Genomic DNA, 20,127 nt, shown 5'->3' with positions numbered 1-20,127 from the left:
TATGGAACCAATTAGAGCAAACTTAGTCGAGTATCCTTAATCAAAACAACCTTTAGCGATGCACAACCCATTTCCACACTCTCCATTACCTGATGCTTCAAAGCATAAGAATGTTTATAAAAAGTGCCCTGAAGTTTGAGGTAGCATTATATAACAGCATTAAAATCATTGAACAATGTTTCCCATATGGGACACAGCGAGTCGTTATGTTTTTAGTGAAGGACACTCCTCTGACATCTCAGGAAAATATGTCAACTACGTATTAACAAAGAGCAAATAGATGACGTCATGAACTAGAGAAAGAAAAGGTTTACAGAGCTCTAATACTGTTTACTAATTGGATATATAACATTTGGCGAACTGTAGAAGAAAAGATAATCTGAGTGGAAAATTCTGAGAAAAATAAAGCTGCTATGATGTGTATACACCCAAAAAATGTATACTTGGCCTTCACAGGCAGCCAGCTATCAGAGTTCAGGCATGCATACACGATGAAATCCTGGATACATTAACAAATTATCGTAAATGCTAACACATGCTCTCACACTAACACTTCACCCATTTTCCTGTCTGCAGAAACAGAATTTCCTATGGGGCTCAGGGTCACATGAAAATGTTGGTATGTGGTCGCCTGGCAGCCACTGAGGAAACATCAGTCGTCAGGAGCGGAAAGAGACACAAAGGGAAGAGGCATAGAAGGCAAAGTAAGAGAGAACAAGAGACACTAGGAGGAAACAAACCACAACAGTGAGTGACGGCTGGAGAGAAACATGTTTAGTTCTTCCTATTCATAATCTGTCTGAGTATTACTAAAGTATAGGAAGATAACATTTTTAATTGTTAATTAAGTTGCATTTGTGCAACTGTTTGTGAGAAAGAGAAAAAGAAACAATCAGAGTCATCAGTAATATATTTTAGCGATGGTAAAAGCAAAAACAAACTGTTTCATGGAAGGAATTGTAGGGAGGGAATTCTTTGTTTTTAGTTCCTCTTTGTTTTGTAATTTAGCACACTGACACAGAAATGAATGCTTTCTAAATCATACTTAAAGTAGACAGGGATTTTTAGAGAAAATCCAGAAAAATCCAAAGCTTACACAAAAATGTTGGAAAAAGAACAGGTTTGCATGTGATTGAGTGAAATAAACATTTGAAACATGAGGCAGGAAACATGATGTAGAGCTGTGCTTTTCATAACAGGCCTCGTCTCCGTAGATGCTAGTTTCCAGGTACTGCTATTTTGAAAAGGAATTTATAGCAGGAGTTAGACTGTTTTCAGTGCAACATCTAATGCCATAAATCAAATTAAAAGACAAAAAAAAAAGAACATTTCCAGCATTGCATCATTACATTATGGTTTTGTAAGATGTTCACATTAAACCCTGAGAATAAATTAAAATTTGGTCCTAATGTGTTGGACTCCATTTTTAATGTGACAGTGGCTTTGAGTGCAGGAGTTTGCCCTGCAATTGGAGGGTTGTCGGTTTGAGTCCGGCTCCGGCTTTTAGTTTCGTTGTGTCCTTGGGCAAGACACTTCACCTGCATTGTCTACTGATGGTGGTCAGAGGGTAACTGTCTAGCCCTCAGAGTAAGAACCATTTTTCCAATTTCACCATCAGTCTGAGAACCAGTTGTTGCAAAGAGAGGACATTTTGCTGGTCGTCACATGCTATTTTGCTAAAGGTTAGGTTTAGGGCTAAGGTGTCAATGGGTTCGGGTTAGGGTGAGGTATGCAATGGTAATGTTTAGGTTTAGAGTTAGTTTCAGAGTTAGGGCAAAGAAGTGGTCGAAAAAGACTCAAAATCAATGTAAGTCAATGGGAGTCAACACATGGTCCTCACTACAATGGCAGGTATGGAAAACCCAAGCTTCATCAGCACTGGTTGTGTTTCCGAACCATCTACTTCTTTGATTGAAGGCATTTTTTCTGTAGGTTTTCCACAGGTCAAAATGAGGATTTTGACTCCACAGAAACTCTTAAATAATTCTAAAACACCCTCCAACTCAAACTTTCAGCTTCATCCAAATGGCTTCTTTAGGGTTGACTTCTTTATTCTCTCTGGTCTAATGCATCTCTTTAGTTACAGACATGATGTAACTAATCCCCATTCAATCTCCACTGTTTAGGATGAACGTTTCAGATTTTCAGCATCTTTCTAATTATTTGGCTTTTTCCAAGAGCCCATAAAGCTGGTATTCAGGTGGTATACTTGTCTCAACAAAGTACAGCTAAAAGCCAAATGTTTCCACTACCAATTGTTACTTAGACAATCTTCCTTCAATATACTTTTTCTGTAAAAATTATATGATGAGTTGATATCGAAGACCTTAATGATGATCAGATCTTACAATAGCTCCACCTCCCACATCTAGATCGAATTACTTCAATTTTTTATTGAAAAACACCAGCCCATACTGCCTTCAGATCAAAGGGTTAGTGAGGTGATTATTTACCTTTCTCATCATTGTTTTCCTTCCATGTGCTCAAGTCTTGTAGACAGACTTCTATAAATTCATACTACTTAGATTTCTCCCAACATTTAGACGAATATCCTGATCAAAATTTTTTTGTTATGATGGTCTAAGAGTCCCTGAGATCATCTGAAAGCCATTTTGTTGTTCTTGTGGTCGTGTAGAAAGAGTTAAATGAAAGGGTTTTATCCCCATAATGAGTAGTATGTGATCAATTGATCTGTTGATTGATTGATCAAATGTTTACTTAATGACTTACATCTCAACTCTGGACTTTCGTTTTAAAATTTGACCCTTCACATCAAAAAAGAAAACAACAAAATGGAAAGAATCCTAACATTTGTGAGTGAACAAAATAAAAAAGGGAGAAGCCACACAGCAAAAAAATATGGAAACAAATAGAGAGAAAACGATCAGCAAAAGTGCAAAATAATAAATCGAATAAAAGAGGTTAGTTAGTATTACTGGAACTAATAATGACAAATAGAAAGAAAACAAGGAAAAATAAATCCAGTTAGAGAAAAGATGTTTATTAAGAGCTTTAGAACAAAGGGGAAATTTAGCAAAAACAATGTGCTGATACAAGGTGCAAAAAAAGCATCTTTTAACCCTTACAAAGTCCAGAGATTCATTCAAAGTGGGAAACCATAAAAACACAGTTAGTGTGGAATCAAACCAAATTTCTTTAAATATTAAAACTGAACAAAATGACTAGAATGAATAAGAAACCAGATCAGTTTTCAAAGCCAATAGAAAGTCTTGTCTTGCTGGCTGCCATGTTAACACTGGGACTGTTTCTTACCATTTCTCTGGGGAGGAACATCTCATCCTGCCGTAAGACCACCAGGGACACAGTCTCCCCCTGACGAGTGCTGCGGAGCATACACACTAGCTCCTCCTGGCCCACCCCGATGGTATCCACACCGTTTACCTAAAAACACCCAAATATCAAGCTCATCTTGAATAGATATGTTAGGATGTAGAGACAAAAAGAAACATCCAGGTAAGCTCTCCTCTACCTCCAAGATGCGGTCTCCAGACTGAAGCCGTCCATCTTTGACAGCAGCTCCTCGTGGCAGAATGTTTTTCACTAGAATAGGACCCGGGCCGTGTATTGAGGAATCTCTGGTTACAACAGTAAATCCGAGACCCTCTGAACCTACAATCCCAACCACAGAGAGAGGCAAAAATCAGAGCTTTGCTCCAAATGACTGAATACATTTCAGCAGGATTTTAAGGTGAAGATCTGAATTCAACCTTCAATACAAAGATACTTTTAAACTATTCAAAGAGCTTCAGTGAAGCGTTGTTGATTCAGCTCCTGACCCCATCTAATGTATTCTATGTGTGATAACTTTGAGCCTTTGGAGATTGAGTGTCTCGCTTTAAATCTTCAAGAAACATGTGCAGCTACACGTCTGCAAGCATAAAGGGTTTGGATGGTTCAGGAGAAGGTAAAAAAAGAATGACAAGAAGAGAAAAGTAAAGATGGCAAAAACGAAATATGGAAATATTTTCTATTAATATTGCTGCAATGAGGGAGGAAGGAAAGAAAGAAAAGATAGCTGGTTGGAGAAAAGGGAGGAGGTCAATGTATGAAAAGAGGGTTCAGCTAAAGGTCAAAAAGGATGGCAAGACGAGTAAAAGTGAAATGAATGAAAAATATTGGAAACATAGAGACAATGTTCTGGAAAATAAGAAGATAAAGACAGAAAGCTTAATCAGAGAAAATATGTGCACATATAAATGTGCATCAAAATGCCTCACACACACGGCTGTGAGAACATAAAGAGGTTGCACACAGACAGTTGGACTGGTTGTGTGGTTTATAGACCTCATTAAGTCTGGTCTCTTTAGCAGAGCCAAGTCAGCAGTTTGGTCTGCTATGAATTCATATCAGCAGAAATGAACAGATCAATAAAGACTTAATAGACCCTGAAGAGAGGGAATGTGGAAGATGGAGGGAGGAAAAGGACTTTGCCTGATAGGTTTACAGAAATGAGAACAAATCCATACGAACTGGTAAGGCAAACACCTCCTCAAACTACAGTCAACGTCTTAACTTCTAGACTTTCACTCAAAACAATTAAATGAATAATCTGAGAAGGAAATAATGCAACATAATTATTATAAATATGATCAAGATTTCAATGTAGCTCTCATAAACTGAGGACCAACATTCAATGCTAAATGGTTAACTGAACAAAACCTGGTAAAATTTGGTCTTAATGCAGTTTCTTTACTTATCTAGATGTTTCCAACCTTTCTTTAAGTCAATCTGCAGCCTTCGTCCTCCTCTTTTATTGGACACCAAACTGGACAGCGCAGGACTTTTCCTGTGGAGGGGGCTCTCCCCCCTTTCCTTAGGGCTCTACATTAAGAAAATGCAGTTTTAGTGTTTTAGTTTAAAAAAAAACTAAAAATGAACACAACAGTGACAGTTCCATTTAGGAGTTATAAACAGAGCTCAGATAAAACCTCCTGGACTTTATGACGATGGATGGATGGATGGATGGATGGATGGATGGATGGATGGATGGATGGATGGATGGATGGATGGATGGATGGATGGATGGATGGATGGATGGATGGATGGATGGATGGATGGATGGATGGATGGACAGACCGATGGATCTATGTATGTATGGATGGATGGATGGATGGACGGACAGACGGACGGACCGATGGATGTATGTATGGATGTATGTTTGGATGGAGGGATGGATGGACAGACGGACTGGTGCTGGATGGGTGGATGGATGGATGGAAGGATGGATGGATGGATGGATGGATGGATGGATGGATGGATGGATGGATGGATGGATGGATGGATGGATGGACAGACGGACCGATGGATGGATGGATGGATGGATGGATGGATGGATGGATGGACGGACAGACGGACCGATGGATGGATGGATGGATGGATGGATGGATGGATGGATGGATGGATGGATGGACGGATGGACGGACAGACGGACAGATGGATGGATGGATGGATGGATGGATGGATGGATGGATGGATGGATGGATGGATGGATGGATGGATGGATGGATGGATGGATGGATGGATGGGAACAAAGTAACTTAATCAACATCCACTACAATGCAAAAAAGGATAGCCAAGACAAACTGCTTACTCTTCCAGCTGTTTGTGAAACTGTACTGAGTTCCAGCATGACCAACAAAACTTATTTTTAATAAACTAATGTAATAAGCGGTTGCTAAGAAACTGGTCCTTCTTAGCCAGTTGTTTTTCAAATGTCAGCCAAGTAACCATAGCAATGTTGACGACATGGTTACATGTGTTTGGTTTTATGGGCTCTTTAGCTCTAGGAAGAAGGCGGACATACTGTAAGGTAAAAATAATATACCACTGATTGCTTATAAAATTTGAAATGACATAAGAAAAGGCAGAAATAAAAACAGGTGTTGGAGGAATGCAGTAAAGATCATAAATATGACTCTTTAGACTCAAAGTTTTTGTTCATAAATGTTACTTAATAGTGGAGTTAACACCAACCTGATGAAGGTTTTTCAGCTTTAAGTGAATCCATGTTCTTCTCAATATCTGTGCTTTCTAGTTCTTATATCCCTGTAATACTGCTGAGCTATTTGCCTCATATCTTAGTGCTATGTGGTGTGATTTGGTTTAAATAAACAAAAACAAACTCACGTTGACAGCTTCAAGAACGGGAGGTTCTTCTCCCACTCTTGCAGTTAAATTTTCAGGAGGTTTAAACACAGGTTTGGCTTTGACTGGCGGTGGTGGTTGTTTGGTCTTGATGACTTGATGAGGGCTGCTGTTTGGAGCCGAACTGTTGACCAAAAGCTGACCAATCAGACTTTTCTCATAGCGCTCTCTGTTTGATGAGGACACGACTTCCAAACGGACAAGTGGGGACCGCATCGCCTCACGAAAGATGTCCTGAGATCTATGAGGACAAAGTGGGAAAGATGGATGGAAAGAGAAAGACTGAAAACATGAGGTAATGAGTTTTTTTTTAAGAGAAAATAAAGGCAATTAGCAGTTAAAATGATCATTTCATCATTTATAATAACATTTAAAGGGTACTTATCAGTTTCTGACAGGAAAATTAATTATACTATGGGATGGTATAACAAGATTAGAGGAAAGAAAGATGCAATTAATACATCTGATCACGCATGATTAATTCAAGTCTGTGCTAAATACTTGGTTCTTTGAATTATAGGAAATTTGGTCTCATATTTTTAAGGCATGAATAAGAAAATCACAAATTGTGAAACTGTTTCCTTACTTTTTTTTCCCTAATATGTCCTAAATATGAGTATAAAACATTTTATCGTCCTCTTTAATTACTGAGGGTTTTATTTTTGGCAGAGTTTCCCTTTGTCATTTACTTTCTGTGCGTTCATACCTAACAGTTCAGGAAGCATATAGCCATAACACCAGGACGCAAAGGCCATTAGAAGCTCATAAAGAAAGAAAAAGATCATTTTACAGGGAACTAATTTAAATCAGATCATGCTAAGTAGGTTACAGGAACTACAGTGTCAGGAGCAATTGGTAATCAACATCATTCACCACAGAAAAGCAATGGAATAACTCCAGGTAATTAACATTTCATTTGATTACACTCCTGTTGTTGTCTGACTAGTTTATGATTATTAGTGTAGACTAAGTTTAGAAAACCAGAGGAAAAATTCCTCCATAGCTTGATGGAAAAAACAACAAGTAGTAAAACTTGTAAAATGTATAATACTCAGATTTAGACTATGCTGTTAAGAGTACATCCTGTTTACATTTGAAAACAAAATAGGGGGTGTGCTCGACGTGGGCGACCCGGGTTCGAATCCGGCCTGTGGTGCTTCCCCGCATGTCACTCATCCTCTGTCATGCCCCCTTTCCTGTCAGCCTAGTGTCCATAAAAGGCGAGCCACTAGTGCTGTTAAAAACTCAAAACAAAAAAATAAAGTAAAATAGATAACTTGACCTACGGCTCGTTTACACGGCAGGATTTTAGAATTGTCAGGCAAGTTTCCAAAACGTAAAATCGTAGGGAAGTGGCTGTTCCAACCGTTGCATTTCCAAATTCTCCCCAGTGGTCAACGACTTTACAGGAGTGAATAAAGTGAATGTGATTGGTCGTTTATCAAGAGGTCGGGATTGTCGTGTAGGGCTGAAACGATTCATCGAGTAACTCGATTACAAAAAATCCTCGAGGAAATTTATCTGCCTCGAAGCTTCGCTAAATTTATTGTATTGTAATAAGCAATGCTGTTAAATACGCAGCACACTGGTCTAGCCGGAGGGTTTTTGTGTTGCACAACGCTACCACTTCCGTTAGCGCCTGGAGCGCTTGTGCAAAGTTTGTAGCTATGGAGGGAACCGGAGAATGCTCAGAAGGAGAACCCCGAAAGCGACAAAAAATGTCAAAAGTTTGGGAACATTTTAGGCTAAACAGAAAGGACAACACAGCGCAATGCATCCACTGCAAAGCAGAATTGGCGTACCACAACAGCACGACATCAATGTTGCAGCATCTGAAGAAAAAAAACACCCGCTACATGCATCCAACTCGTACACGGTTGCCAACAGGTAACGTTTATGTTCTCTTTGCTAACTACGTTGTGTGATAATCTGCCATGTTATAGATGTAAATTGAGGCACATTATTTTGCTAACGTTACATCTAAACATAGCGGTTACTTAACTGGGTGTAGTGTAAATTGTATGTGAGGGTGTTCATAAAAATATGCAGCAACAGATTACAGGCATAAGCTGAAAAGCATTTATTTATTGGTGTCTTTCCATCCTGAAAAGTTACAGTCTTTTCTTCTCGCTACTGTTATGTATGAATTAGAAATTTTTGATTAATATTTTTTGTAGTAATTCTATATTTGTTTATACCTAAGCAATCAAGAATAAATAATAGCATCGTTTTAATAAAAATAGCAACATTTTTGCATTTTATCATGACTAGTTAAGGCTGCAGAACCGTACAAACTCAAACCTTTACATTTTGAGTAAATTTATTTTTTTCCTAACATATAGATTACATTCTGTAAACTTTCTAAACTACAAACATTTAAATGTTAGGGATGCTCAAAAAGGAGATATTGGACTGATCTAGACTAACTGGTGTTATTGCAGATTTGCCAATAGTTTAGTTTATAATTTTTTTTTATCCGATTACTCGATTAATCGTAAGAATAATCGATAGATTACTCGATTACTAAAATATTAGTTTACAACAGCCCTATTGTCGTGGCGGAAGGTTTGCAAGCTATTTGGTTGTGGCCGGTTTCTCGGAAGCATCTTGCTAGCCAGTTAGCAACTGAGTGCTAGTAAGTTCCCAATGGGAAAAAAAGAAAGCGAGGATGAAGAAGTTGTGGAAGAGGACGCCAGGGTGGCAGAAGCTTGGTTTGGTGTAGAAGGCTTACAGCCGTACATGTTTGAGCCCTTGCCTCGCAACGCTGCCAGTTCTGTTAGCTCTACGCCTGCAGAAGACACAGACGTCCATCCCCGTAAACACTGGGACGGAACTCAACGGTAAAGTAAATGACTCTTATTTCTTATTTCAACCGTTGCGTATATTAGCTGCAACATATGAATGAAGATGCTATGACCGAAAAAATGTAGGTGTACAAGCTGATGTATAACTAACTGGCCTGCATAAGATAATAAAAAATAAAAAATAAAGAAATTTTCTAAATTTTGGGACAATATTGTCTGATAAAGGGTACATTTATAAACATGTTTAAGCCAGAATGATTTGACATTTAAATATGATGTCCATACGACTTTAGAGATCCCACAGGTGAAGATAAAATAAATTGTGTAAAGAACAGTTTTGGTCGTGTTAGATGTCCCCTCCGGTCACACCACATTTCACATGAGATGATTTTGACGCTATCAATGCTCATCAAGCAAAGAGAGCAAACAAATTTGCTGTAATTATTGGGGGGAAGTAGCTTTAAGATGTTTTTAAGTACACCTTGAAATGTAATAGATGCAGTCAGTTCACCAGGATTATGATCCTAGCTATAAATATTCTTTAGTTGTTTGGAGCAGCAGACCGTAGATTATCAGCAGGCTGTCGCTCTGAGACAGTGACAGCTCCCTTAGCCGGCCAATCACTCAGGGATTTCCGTCTGTTCTGCATAGCAGCTGGAAATGAATATACAGTGTTTTCTAGGTGGTAAACTCTACAAGTACCAGGTTATAAAATCAAATGCTTTTTAACCATCAAGTTTTTATCATTGAGGTTAACGCAGGTTTGCATTGCAAACTGCTTTTCATCACAATGCAGTGACAAAATACTTTAGCAGAGAAAACAGGGTACTCTCAGTTTTCTTTGTACATGAAAAAAAAACAGATTTTTGTGGCCTTTGCATGTAAACCTATTAGGGTGTAACCCCTGTATATACATTCATGCCCTTTTATTTTCTTCTCTCAGCAAGCTCTTGGATCAGATTCTCTGATTTGCAGCCTTTCAGGCGAAGATGATCCAGTTGGATATCCCTGATTTACAAACAGAGGAGTCCCGACGTTCTACCAAACAGACCTGCTTACAAGAAACCACACACAGCAGGATTATCTTACTGATTATCGGCCCCGACAGGCTCCTGATTTCGAGGGCTCTTGGAAGGGAAAGATCAGGCAGTAAACAGCACAATTATCTTGTCGTGTGGAGCAGCATTCAAAGCACCATATTGCCTGGTAAAAATATTGTATATCAACCTGACCAAGTACATGATTTTTACATAAAAATCACATCTGTACTTTTGCATCCTGTTGTATAACACTGAGGTTGTATGTCACTAAACTAATGGTTAGGGAAGGAAATGAACAACATATTTCTAAATGTTTTCCAAATAAATATTAATGTTTGGGGTTTATTGGTTTTCAGCTACCTTGAGTCATCCTGTTGTAGAATCTCCTGTTTTTATGAAAGTCTTCTGGATTATTTTTCTATAGCTCACATTTACAGACTGAATTATTTGTTTAATCTTAAAGCTCAGATTTGATGGATACTATCTCTTTCCAGCCTCTCCATTGAATTTAGACCCGTACTTTAGGTCATTCTAACATATGAATAAGGTTAAATCAAAACAACTTCAGTGTGACCCTGGCTGTATGTTAAAGGTTGACGTTTTACAGGAGGGTGAGTCTCTAATCTGTAGTAAAGTCAAAAAGTCTAAGTTGGAAGCATCTGATGGGAACAGCTTTCTCTACTTAATTCATCTGTAATCTAAACGAACAGTGGCTGCTTACAAAACGGATCTTTTCTTCCAAATTTCGAGTTTTCTCTTGCTACTTGGTTCTTTAAAGCCAGATTTAAAACTAGAATAAAACCACATAATGTGAAACCAAATGTCTTTTTTAATTTAAAGGTTCTTTATTGTATGTTAGTAAATGGTTTATCAAAATATACTCTTTATAAATATATTTGCTTCTAGTCCAAACAAATTTAGTCCCATCCCCCCTAATGTGATTACTCTGTATTCATTACATGAATTATTCTTGGGGATAAGTGAAAAACTGATCTGTGTTTGGAACGTTTTGATTAAGTTGAGCCTTCTGAGTTAAAATAAAATTAAAAGTCCTAATCCAGACCTTAAACTTGTGTGTGTGAGTGTGTGTGTATATATATATATATATATATATATATATATATATATATATATATATATATATATATATATATATATATATATATATATATATATATTTCCTTCTTATGCATACATATCGTTCTCATGCATTGCCTGATTTCTCTAGAGTTGTCTTAGACTGCTCTATTTATATTGTTGTTCGATAGCTTTCCTTAATGTCATTGCAGCATACTTTATGTGTTTTCTTTTGATTTGCTTGTGTAGACACTTTGAATGTTCTTCTTACTGAATATAGTATACAAATAAACTTGCCTTGCAATATCACTTCACTTAGAAATAAGAAAAAACAAGCAGTGAAGCAATTTCAGCTAAACTTGAAATAGTCACATTTCTAATTTATGATAAATGTTGAAGTTTAAGTTCAAGGCATTAATTTTTATGCCTTAATGTCACTTTATAAAAACAGTTGATATGCAAAGTTATCCATCTAAACAAAGTTTTAGCCTCCAAGGAAAAACAAAGATAATCAGTTGCACTCACTGGCTAAATGTCTTGTCCATGAGGTCAGTGTTATTGATTTTCACAATGCACTCATCCTCTTTAAACAAGCCTTCCTTTCTTGAGCGGCTCTCTTCTTCCACACCACGGATATACAGACCAAGAGACCTGTGCCAAAAAGAAAAAACTAATTGAAATTATTGCAAATACTTCTTCTTAACATAAAACCATACGATTCTATGATTCTAATATATATATATATTATATATATATATATTGTTTTATTTAAATGCCAGACTGAATATTTAATGTGAAATGTTAACGGTTAAGAACAAAATTCAAGTTTTCAAGGAGGCAATGATTCTAACACCCGCTATAGAGGTCAACTCCACAACAATAAAGAGACAGGTCAAGAGGAAATAGCGATGGCAAATTATAAAAGGAAACTGGAATGAGAAGAGGAAAAAAGGAAGAATCAGACCAGAATGGGGAGAAAGAAGAGCAGAAAGAAAGCTGCAGCATCCAAAGGAGTCATGAGAACAATCGTAAAAAGTCATCATGCTTTCCTTTAGGAAGTTTCTCTTCCACCCAGCATCACGCAGTCAAAACACTGCGAACAGAAAAAAATTCTGTCTTCCTGTATTTTTTTTATTTCTTCTCTATGTCTCCAAAGTTTATGTAAAGCCATGTTCAAAATGGCAGCATGCTGGGAACAGTGGTGCAGATTTAGGCCTGTGTGTTATATTTATAAAAGGTTGTGGTTAAATGTGTACACAACTTACCGTCCACTGAATGAAGAGCAGTAGGGAACTACATGGATACCAAGAGGACTGTCTTCCCCCGGGATCTCTACTGTTCTGGTCAGACTAGAGAAAGAAAAAACAAAAACAAATAAACAGTAAAAAGAAAAAGAAGTTAAAAGGATGTTTTTGATAGATGACTTCAATTTAGTTTATTTATCTAGCGCCAATTCACGACACATGTCATATCAAGGCACTTTACAATTCACCAGATCACAGAGTGAAATTAATTCAAAGTATTCCATCTAAGGAAAACCAGTTAATTGCATAGATTCATTTACTTGAATGCAATCCCTCACACCAAGCATGCTTGCAGCGACAGTGGAGAGGAAAAACTTCCTTTTAACAGGAAGAAACCTCCAGCAGAACCAGGCTCAGTGTGAGCTTGTGACTTGTGCTTTATAACTGCAATTATAAACTTTTCTTTACTCTAACAAATAATGATGAATTTGAGATGTTGATGGATAAAAGAAAAATGTAAAAGGCATTTGAAAAAACAAAAAAGACCAAACCAAAAAAAAATAAATGTCCAAACAAATCAATGTATTGTTCGGTCTTTCGTTTTTTTGTTTCAGAACGGGAGCAAAGAGAGAAAAAAAAGGTTTGTTTGTTTTTTGTTGTTTAATAGCATACACATATTTCAAATAATGTGCGTTCTTTTATTTTTAGCTAATACAGTTGGAAACGCTGATAAGTTTTTGGCAACTGTCACTTTTTTAGATTAAGCTAAAATCCTGCACAACTTCCTTAAGTGACTGGAAATAGCTGCAATCAAGCACTGATTATCACGCTCCGTGCTTTTGCTTTGAAGTCTGGATACCAAAGTGATGGCAGGAAATGATGCCTGGATGATGACAGCTGAAAATCATAGAGGACGCTGATTTCATAGCAGTGAATTCCTTAAGTTTAACACTAGACACACATTATAACCTGTGATCAACACATATATATAGGACAAGACGTTGGTGCTTACTGAAAATGCATTGTACTAGATAATAATTTTTAGATTAGATTTATTAAGGCCGACTCGGCAGGAGACCTGAATTGTGTCAATCTCAATATTATAAGAGTAAAAGGCTGTACATGTCACATGGGGGCCTGAGTTCTGAGGGCATGAAGAGAAGAAGAAATGGTCCACTAACAAACATTACATACTTTAATATAGAGGAAATATTAAAACAGGGACAGTTACAGGTACCAATGTTCAGAAGAAGTTATTGATTTAAACTCTCTAAATTTCCTATCATTAGAGGAGTAGTGCTTGCCGTTAGCAAGTTGCTAACTGGTTAGCAAGATGCTTCCGAAACACCGGCCACAACCAAAGAGCTTGCCAACCTTCCGCCACAAAAATTCTGCCCTCTTGATAAACGACCAATCACATTCACTTTATTCACTCATGTGAAGTCGTGCACCACTCGGGAGAATTTGGAAATGCAACTGTTGGAACGACTTTATAAAGGCAGACCGCAGACTTTGTGACCTAGAGTTGTTACATGGGGTTATTTTAAATGAATTCTCTGGCAAATATACAGCACTTGACATTATCAATGGTACAAGCGTGGCCCTTCAACAATGGACACTAGACAAGCAAGCTTAAAGAAACTGGAATCCTGAATCCCTACTAAGAAGTAATATTTACCCTTATTAATATTACCCACCTGTTGCTTAGAGCAAGTAGGTAACAGACTTACGACAAATTCAGCTTATTACTGCAGTCTTGTCAGGAAGAACACAGATGGTTCTGGTGTGGAAAACCACTCCGATGGTTACCAGTTAATGTTAGAACTACAGCTGAAAAGTCACTCTAGAGGGACAATACTCTGCACAATCTGCAAACGTACCTGAAAACTACAAGTAGAACTGGCAGGTTTTCATTGTATATTTTCACACAGTACATTGATGCATGAAAAAGAATATATTTACTAACATAACCATAACATTAATACATCTAATGTTAGGAATAAATATTAAAAATGAAAAAATACTTCAGCAGCAGCAGTTATACGTGTTGCTTTGCTGTTTGTTTAAATAGCATAATTTCAAGGTTATTATCCTCTAAGAATCAAATTCTACTTCGTGCTTTTATAATGGGGTTTCTAATCTTTACTTTGAGTTGCATTATTTTAATGAAAGCTGCAGTTAAGGCATATTTTCCAAGGTTAAACATTAAAAAGTTAAAAATGGGTGTTTGAAATGCAACATACATAATGGGCATTGCAGTGACTGACACCCTGAGTCTGACTCAGATCCAAAGTCCTTAAAGGGCAAGTGTGTTTCTGGAGTCGTTCCCTAAGCTTGACTCAAGACAAGTATTCAGTTGCCAGGCATTTATCTCTCTGCACATATGATACCCAAAGGCAAGAGGTCAGGGGACAATGTGAAAGCTAGAAAGGGATTGGATGCATGTTGTTAAAAAAACAAACAAACTGAACAACAGTGATCCGTATCTTCTCTGAAAGCTTGCGTCTGTTGAGTAAAAGTTTGCAAATGGTGTCACTCGACTGACTCTTGATTATAAACAAATCCACCGCTGTGCTGACAATATGCCTTTGTGAAGTACTTAATCTGTGTCTGTAGACACAGGCCTCAGAGAAGGGAGAGCTCTACTCAATTTAAACCTAATAAAGGCACAGACTACAGTGGATGTATGTTTGAAGAATACATTTTTGTGTCTTCCTTCTCTGTGGATTTCTTCCTTCTTTCAACCTCTTAATGTCTGTGAAACTGGTGAGCCCTCTGGCTCAGGTTTCACTGCAGGATGGCCACCCAAATGGAATGAAAGCACTCAACAAGGAGGTCCAGTGCAAATGACGTGGTGTATATTTATTTACAGTGCTCTAACCAAAAAGTGCAGTAACAAAAAGACTTTCCAAAACATAAACAAAATCAACACGATGGTTGTTCAAAATAATAACTAATAATAAATCTAAGCACAGAGAGCAATACCTCTTTTGAACACGACAGTCTCAGGCACCAACCTTTCTCCTAGCATCCAACCCCCAAACTGAGGAAAAAGTAGGGTTTTTATACAAACAGACATAATTGGCAAATTGCATGCCTACTGGACTAAATCACTGACTGATTGGATGAGACCACTATGCAAGAAAAAAAAAGGTACAGCTGAAACAATGCACTACTTCATTTTCACTGTTAAATTACATGCCTAAGCAATCTACATTAACCACATTACTGTATGCATACATTCAATAAAACACATTTCTCATTACATCAACATTACACCTAAAAATAGCATTTTAAATGCATCAAACACTCAGTTTCACCCCGTCAGGTAATCAAAGCCTCTGATTGGCTGAATGAGACATAAATTATTCCCCTACCCACAGTTCGTGTTTCCCAGGGGAGGAGAAGTTGTCGGACCAGGAAGTGTGTGTGCGCGCGTTTGTGTTTGTGTGTGCAATGTGTGGAAACTGGAGCGGTATGGGATTATGGAGCGATATCGGCGGGTACCTCACCGAACGCTGCGATGGCTGGTCACTCAGGTAAGTACTGAAAGTTTTTGGAGTGTTGGCGTGACAAAGAGCTCTCATATGCGGTTGCCGGCTCCGCGAGTGAAAGTCTCAGATTCGTGTGTGCGCGCTTGTGTATGGAGGTGTGTGCAGGTGTGTGTGACGTTAGCCAGCTACATTGTAGCGTGCTGTTCTGTGGCATTTGTGAAAAGGGAGGGCTGCCTTTTCACATTTCCCCCTTCCTCTGGAGGCTCGCCACTTGGGTGGCGAGACAGATAATCCGCCACTGCATTCTGCGTGCCCGCCCGATAGCGGACCTGGAAACTGTATGGCTGCAAGGCCAAAAACCAACGGGTGATGCGGGTATTTGTGTCTTTCATCTGCCCGAGCCACTTCAAGGCCCGGTGGTCAGTCTCTAAAACAAACTGTCGACCCAAGAGATAGTAACGAAAGGAGTCCAGGGCCCATTTCACAGCAAGGCACTCCAATTCAACAGCAGAGTACCTTGTCTCTCTTGGAAAAAGTTTGCGGCTTATGTAAGCCACAGGTCGCTGCTGATCTCCTTCACCTTGAAGGAGCACGGCCCCCAGACCAACACCGGAGGCGTCAGTCTGGACGGTCATCGGCTGCTTGAAGTCTGGACTCTGCAGTACTGGCCCGCTGCAGAGGGCCTCCTTCAGGTCGTTGAAGGCCGTTTCATGCTGGTCCTCCCACCTGACTCGGACTGAGCCAGACTTCCTGGTGAGATTGGTGAGAGGGGCTGCTCTGCCACCGGTGTGTACCCCGGCTGGTCACTGAGCAGGCCTTCAGGAACAATGGCCTGTATCTCTTGCTGCTGCTGACGGGTTAGATGGGACAAGTCCAATGTCCCAGCTGGCTGTTCGGTCGGGAAGAATTGCTCAGGGGTGTCCTCCTCTTCCTTCACGGCCTGCACCAACAGCTGTGGACTAGGTGGTGCCTCCCTTTCATTCCACTCTTTCAGGAGGTTGACGTGGAACGCTTGCCGCTTCTTCCTCCTCTCTGGCATCTCCAACTCATAGGTGGTAGGCCCCAACTGTCTGCTGATGCTGTAAGGACCCTGCCACCTCGCCAGCAACTTATTCTCTTCAGTGGGCAGGAGAAGGAGGACTTTCTGGCCAGGCTGGAAGGTTCTCTGTCGTGCACTCCGGTCGTACCAGGTGGTCTGGGTCACCTGGGCACTCTGGAGGTTGTCTCGAACGAGGCTGGCCATCTCCTCCATCCTGTCCCTCATGGCAATGACGTAGGAGATCACGTTGGAGGTGGTGGCCTTGGGCGACTCCCAGGCATCCTTCAGCAGGTCAAGGGGTCCGCGCACATGTCTGCCGTACAGGAGTTCGAACGGCGAGAACCCCGTGGATGCTTGAGGTACCTCACGGTAGGCAAACATCAGGTACGGCAGCCAGCGGTCCCAATCTTTGCCGTTGGCAGACACAAATTTCCTCAGCATACCTTTCAGTGTCTGATTGTACCTCTCAACAAGTCCATCTGTCTGGGGATGGTAGGGAGTGGTCCTGATCGCACTAATACCCAACAACCCATAAACCTGCTTTAAGGTGTTTGAAAGGAAAGCTGTTCCCTGATCCGTCAGTATTTCCCGGGGAATTCCCACCCTTGAGAATAACTGTAATAGTGCAGGGGCAATGGCTCTAGCCGTAACCTTGCGTAAGGGAAACACTTCAGGATAACGTGTGGCGTAATCACAGATTACCAAAATGTACTGGTGGCCTGATTGTGTGCACTCTAAAGGTCCTACAATGTCCATACCTATTCGGGTGAATGGGACATCTATCACTGGCAACGGCTGAAGTGGATATGGCCTGACTTTGTGTTTGCTGTAAAGCTGGCATGTGGGGCATGTTTTGCAGTGTTTTTGCACATCAGTATACAACCCGGGCCAGAAGAATCTGTCTGAAATCCTCTGCAAAGTTTTCACACTTCCCAAATGTGCCGACCAAGGAATGTCATGACCCAAACACAAAATCTTCTGTCTTAGACAGGTTGGTATTACTAGCTGCTCTGCACTGCCACCTTCAGGCTGATGATACAGCAAGCCATCACGCACAAAGTAAAATTCACCCAGCAATGTCTTTTCCTGGCCTGTGCCCACACCATCCACTTCAACAACTTGGTCAAACAGCTCCTTCAGTGAAACATCTTGGTTTTGCAATTCTTTCAGATCATCAGGAACTTGCCACATCTCCTTCCCTGCATCAGGAACTGCCGCTAGCTCTTCACCAGATATGACTTTGACTGTGCCAACTAGTTTGTCATGCCTACGCTGTCGGCGTGTCTTCCTGTCTCTCATTTTTACAGGGGAACCAAAATCTTCTCCACTGTATGGCATTTCACGTAACAACTCCTGCGCCTTTTTAGCCTGTGCCCTGGTTGCAACGCAACTCATTGGGAGAGAAGCCTGCACCAGGTCTGGCAGAATCCCCACATCCTGACCTAAGACCACAGGATAATTCAAGCCTTTAACAACCCCGGCTTCTAACCTGAACATCTGATCTTGCACTTTAACAGACACAAGTGCTATGGGGTATTCATGGACATCACCATTCACACACACTACTCGCAGTTTCTCGCCAGTCAAAGCTTCAGGCTGCTGAACCAGGTGAGGTTGCACCAAAGTGTGGGTGCTGCCTGTGTCCAGGAGAGCCCTTGCCGGTTTATCATTCACAATCACACCCATTACTGGCACACTGTCAGCATACACAGCATCAGTCATAGGTCTAGGCACAGAAACCATACTGCAAGTAGCACCCCTAACCTTCTTCAGAGGACAAACTCTAGCCCAGTGACCTGGCTTACCACAATAATGACATACAGCCTGTGTGTTAGCAGGTGTATTGTGTGTTGTGGATGTGTCAGTAGGTCTAGGCTGAGAGGGGTGTTGAGGCATGTAATGTCTAGTGCTTGGGCCCCTACTCTGTGTACCACTCCCCGGACCAGGACCAACTCCACTCCCATATCCCACAGACTTACCCTTCGGCGGTTGAGGTGCTCTGTTGGGGCCTTGGAATCTGAAGTCCTTCGGTCCGCGGCGGGCTGACAGGTAACCATCCACGAGCTCTGCGGCCTTCAGGCCTGTGCTGGGGTTGTGCTCTTTGACCCACACTCTTACCTCCGGGGAGAGTGAGCGCAAGAATTGTTCCAGAATGAGCACTTCACCGATTTCTTCCACAGTGTGCTCCGCTGGGCGAATCCATTTTTGGTACAAGTCCTTCAGCCGGTTGTAGAATTCTTTCGGCGTCTCACCAGATTGAATGTTCGGCTCCCTGAACCGTGTTCGGTAGCTTTCGGCGTTTATCTCATATTTGGCTAAGATGGCATTCTTCACCTTGAAGTAGTCCACGGCTTCATAAGGATCCATGGCGACGTATGCAGCCCGAGCTTTGCCAGACAGGTACGGTACAAGGAATGTAGCCCACTGGGCTAAGGGCCACCTGTAGGCTGTGGCTAGACGTTCAAAGGTGGTCATGTATTGCTCCACATCATCGCTGTCCTCTAGCTTCGGCACTGCTGCTCTGGTCCATGTTGCTGGCGCTGGTGCTGCTGGATCAGGAAACAGGATCGATGGGCCTGCCGCTGGCATCCATGGGGCTGGTGGTGGTGCTGGATACCCTGCTGCCGGTGCTGCTTGGAGGGTTGCTGCCACTGGATGTGCCGGTGCTGCTGCTACTGTCATGAGGGCTGCTGCCGCTGGATGTGCCGCCACTGCTGGGAGGGTCGCTGCCGCTGGATGCGCCGCTGCTGCTGGGAGGGTCGCTGCCGCTGGATGCGCCGCTGCTGCTGGGAGGGTCGCTGCCGCTGGGAGGGTTGCTGGCTTTGCTCCATCTGGCTGCTGCTGCTGCTGCCCTCCCCTGGAACTCCTGCGATGGTCCTCCAGCTCATCACGGACGTTACCCAGTTGAACTTGAATGTTGCGCCACCGCTGCTCTTGTTTCTCCCTCTCTTTCTCCTGCGTCCGCATGGACCGTTGCAGTAGGCTGTACAGGTCTGAAAGGTTGAGTGCTTCTTGCGGCCTGTCGTCGTCATCAGGTTGTGTCTGTTGCTCTCCTCCTATGGCTCCTTCGACCTCTTCCTCACCTGGACCCAGGGGGTTGGTCTTCTTCAACTTCCTGTAAGCCATCTCACTCTGCTTGCACTTCTTTCTTGTTGACTTTCGTGTCGGCGCCACGATCCCACTTCTGACACCAAATGTGAAACTGGTGAGCCCTCTGGCTCAGGTTTCACTGCAGGATGGCCACCCAAATGGAATGAAAGCACT

General features: G+C 41.1%; 1 protein-coding gene across 8 annotated transcripts in view; it reads right to left on the bottom strand.

Moving 5' to 3' along the window:
* LOC119785179 (partitioning defective 3 homolog B-like) overlaps positions 1 to 20,127 on the bottom strand; it is a 293,089-nt gene that overhangs the window by 193,190 nt on the left and 79,772 nt on the right. For all 8 annotated transcript variants that reach the window (XM_038287640.1, XM_038287641.1, XM_038287642.1 and 5 more), the window contains 6 exons: positions 12,352 to 12,435; positions 11,612 to 11,737; positions 6,148 to 6,406; positions 4,734 to 4,842; positions 3,491 to 3,630; positions 3,274 to 3,402 (listed from right to left, as the gene is read on the bottom strand). In XM_038287640.1, the coding sequence (XP_038143568.1) occupies positions 3,274 to 3,402; positions 3,491 to 3,630; positions 4,734 to 4,842; positions 6,148 to 6,406; positions 11,612 to 11,737; positions 12,352 to 12,435 (847 nt within the window). The remainder of the gene's footprint in view (positions 1 to 3,273; positions 3,403 to 3,490; positions 3,631 to 4,733; positions 4,843 to 6,147; positions 6,407 to 11,611; positions 11,738 to 12,351; positions 12,436 to 20,127) is intronic.

The sequence above is a fragment of the Cyprinodon tularosa genome, unplaced genomic scaffold (assembly GCF_016077235.1).
Source record: "Cyprinodon tularosa strain WSP-4 unplaced genomic scaffold, ASM1607723v1 ctg242, whole genome shotgun sequence".
NCBI lineage: Eukaryota > Metazoa > Chordata > Actinopteri > Cyprinodontiformes > Cyprinodontidae > Cyprinodon > Cyprinodon tularosa.
This window is presented reverse-complemented; position numbering and strand designations above follow the sequence as displayed.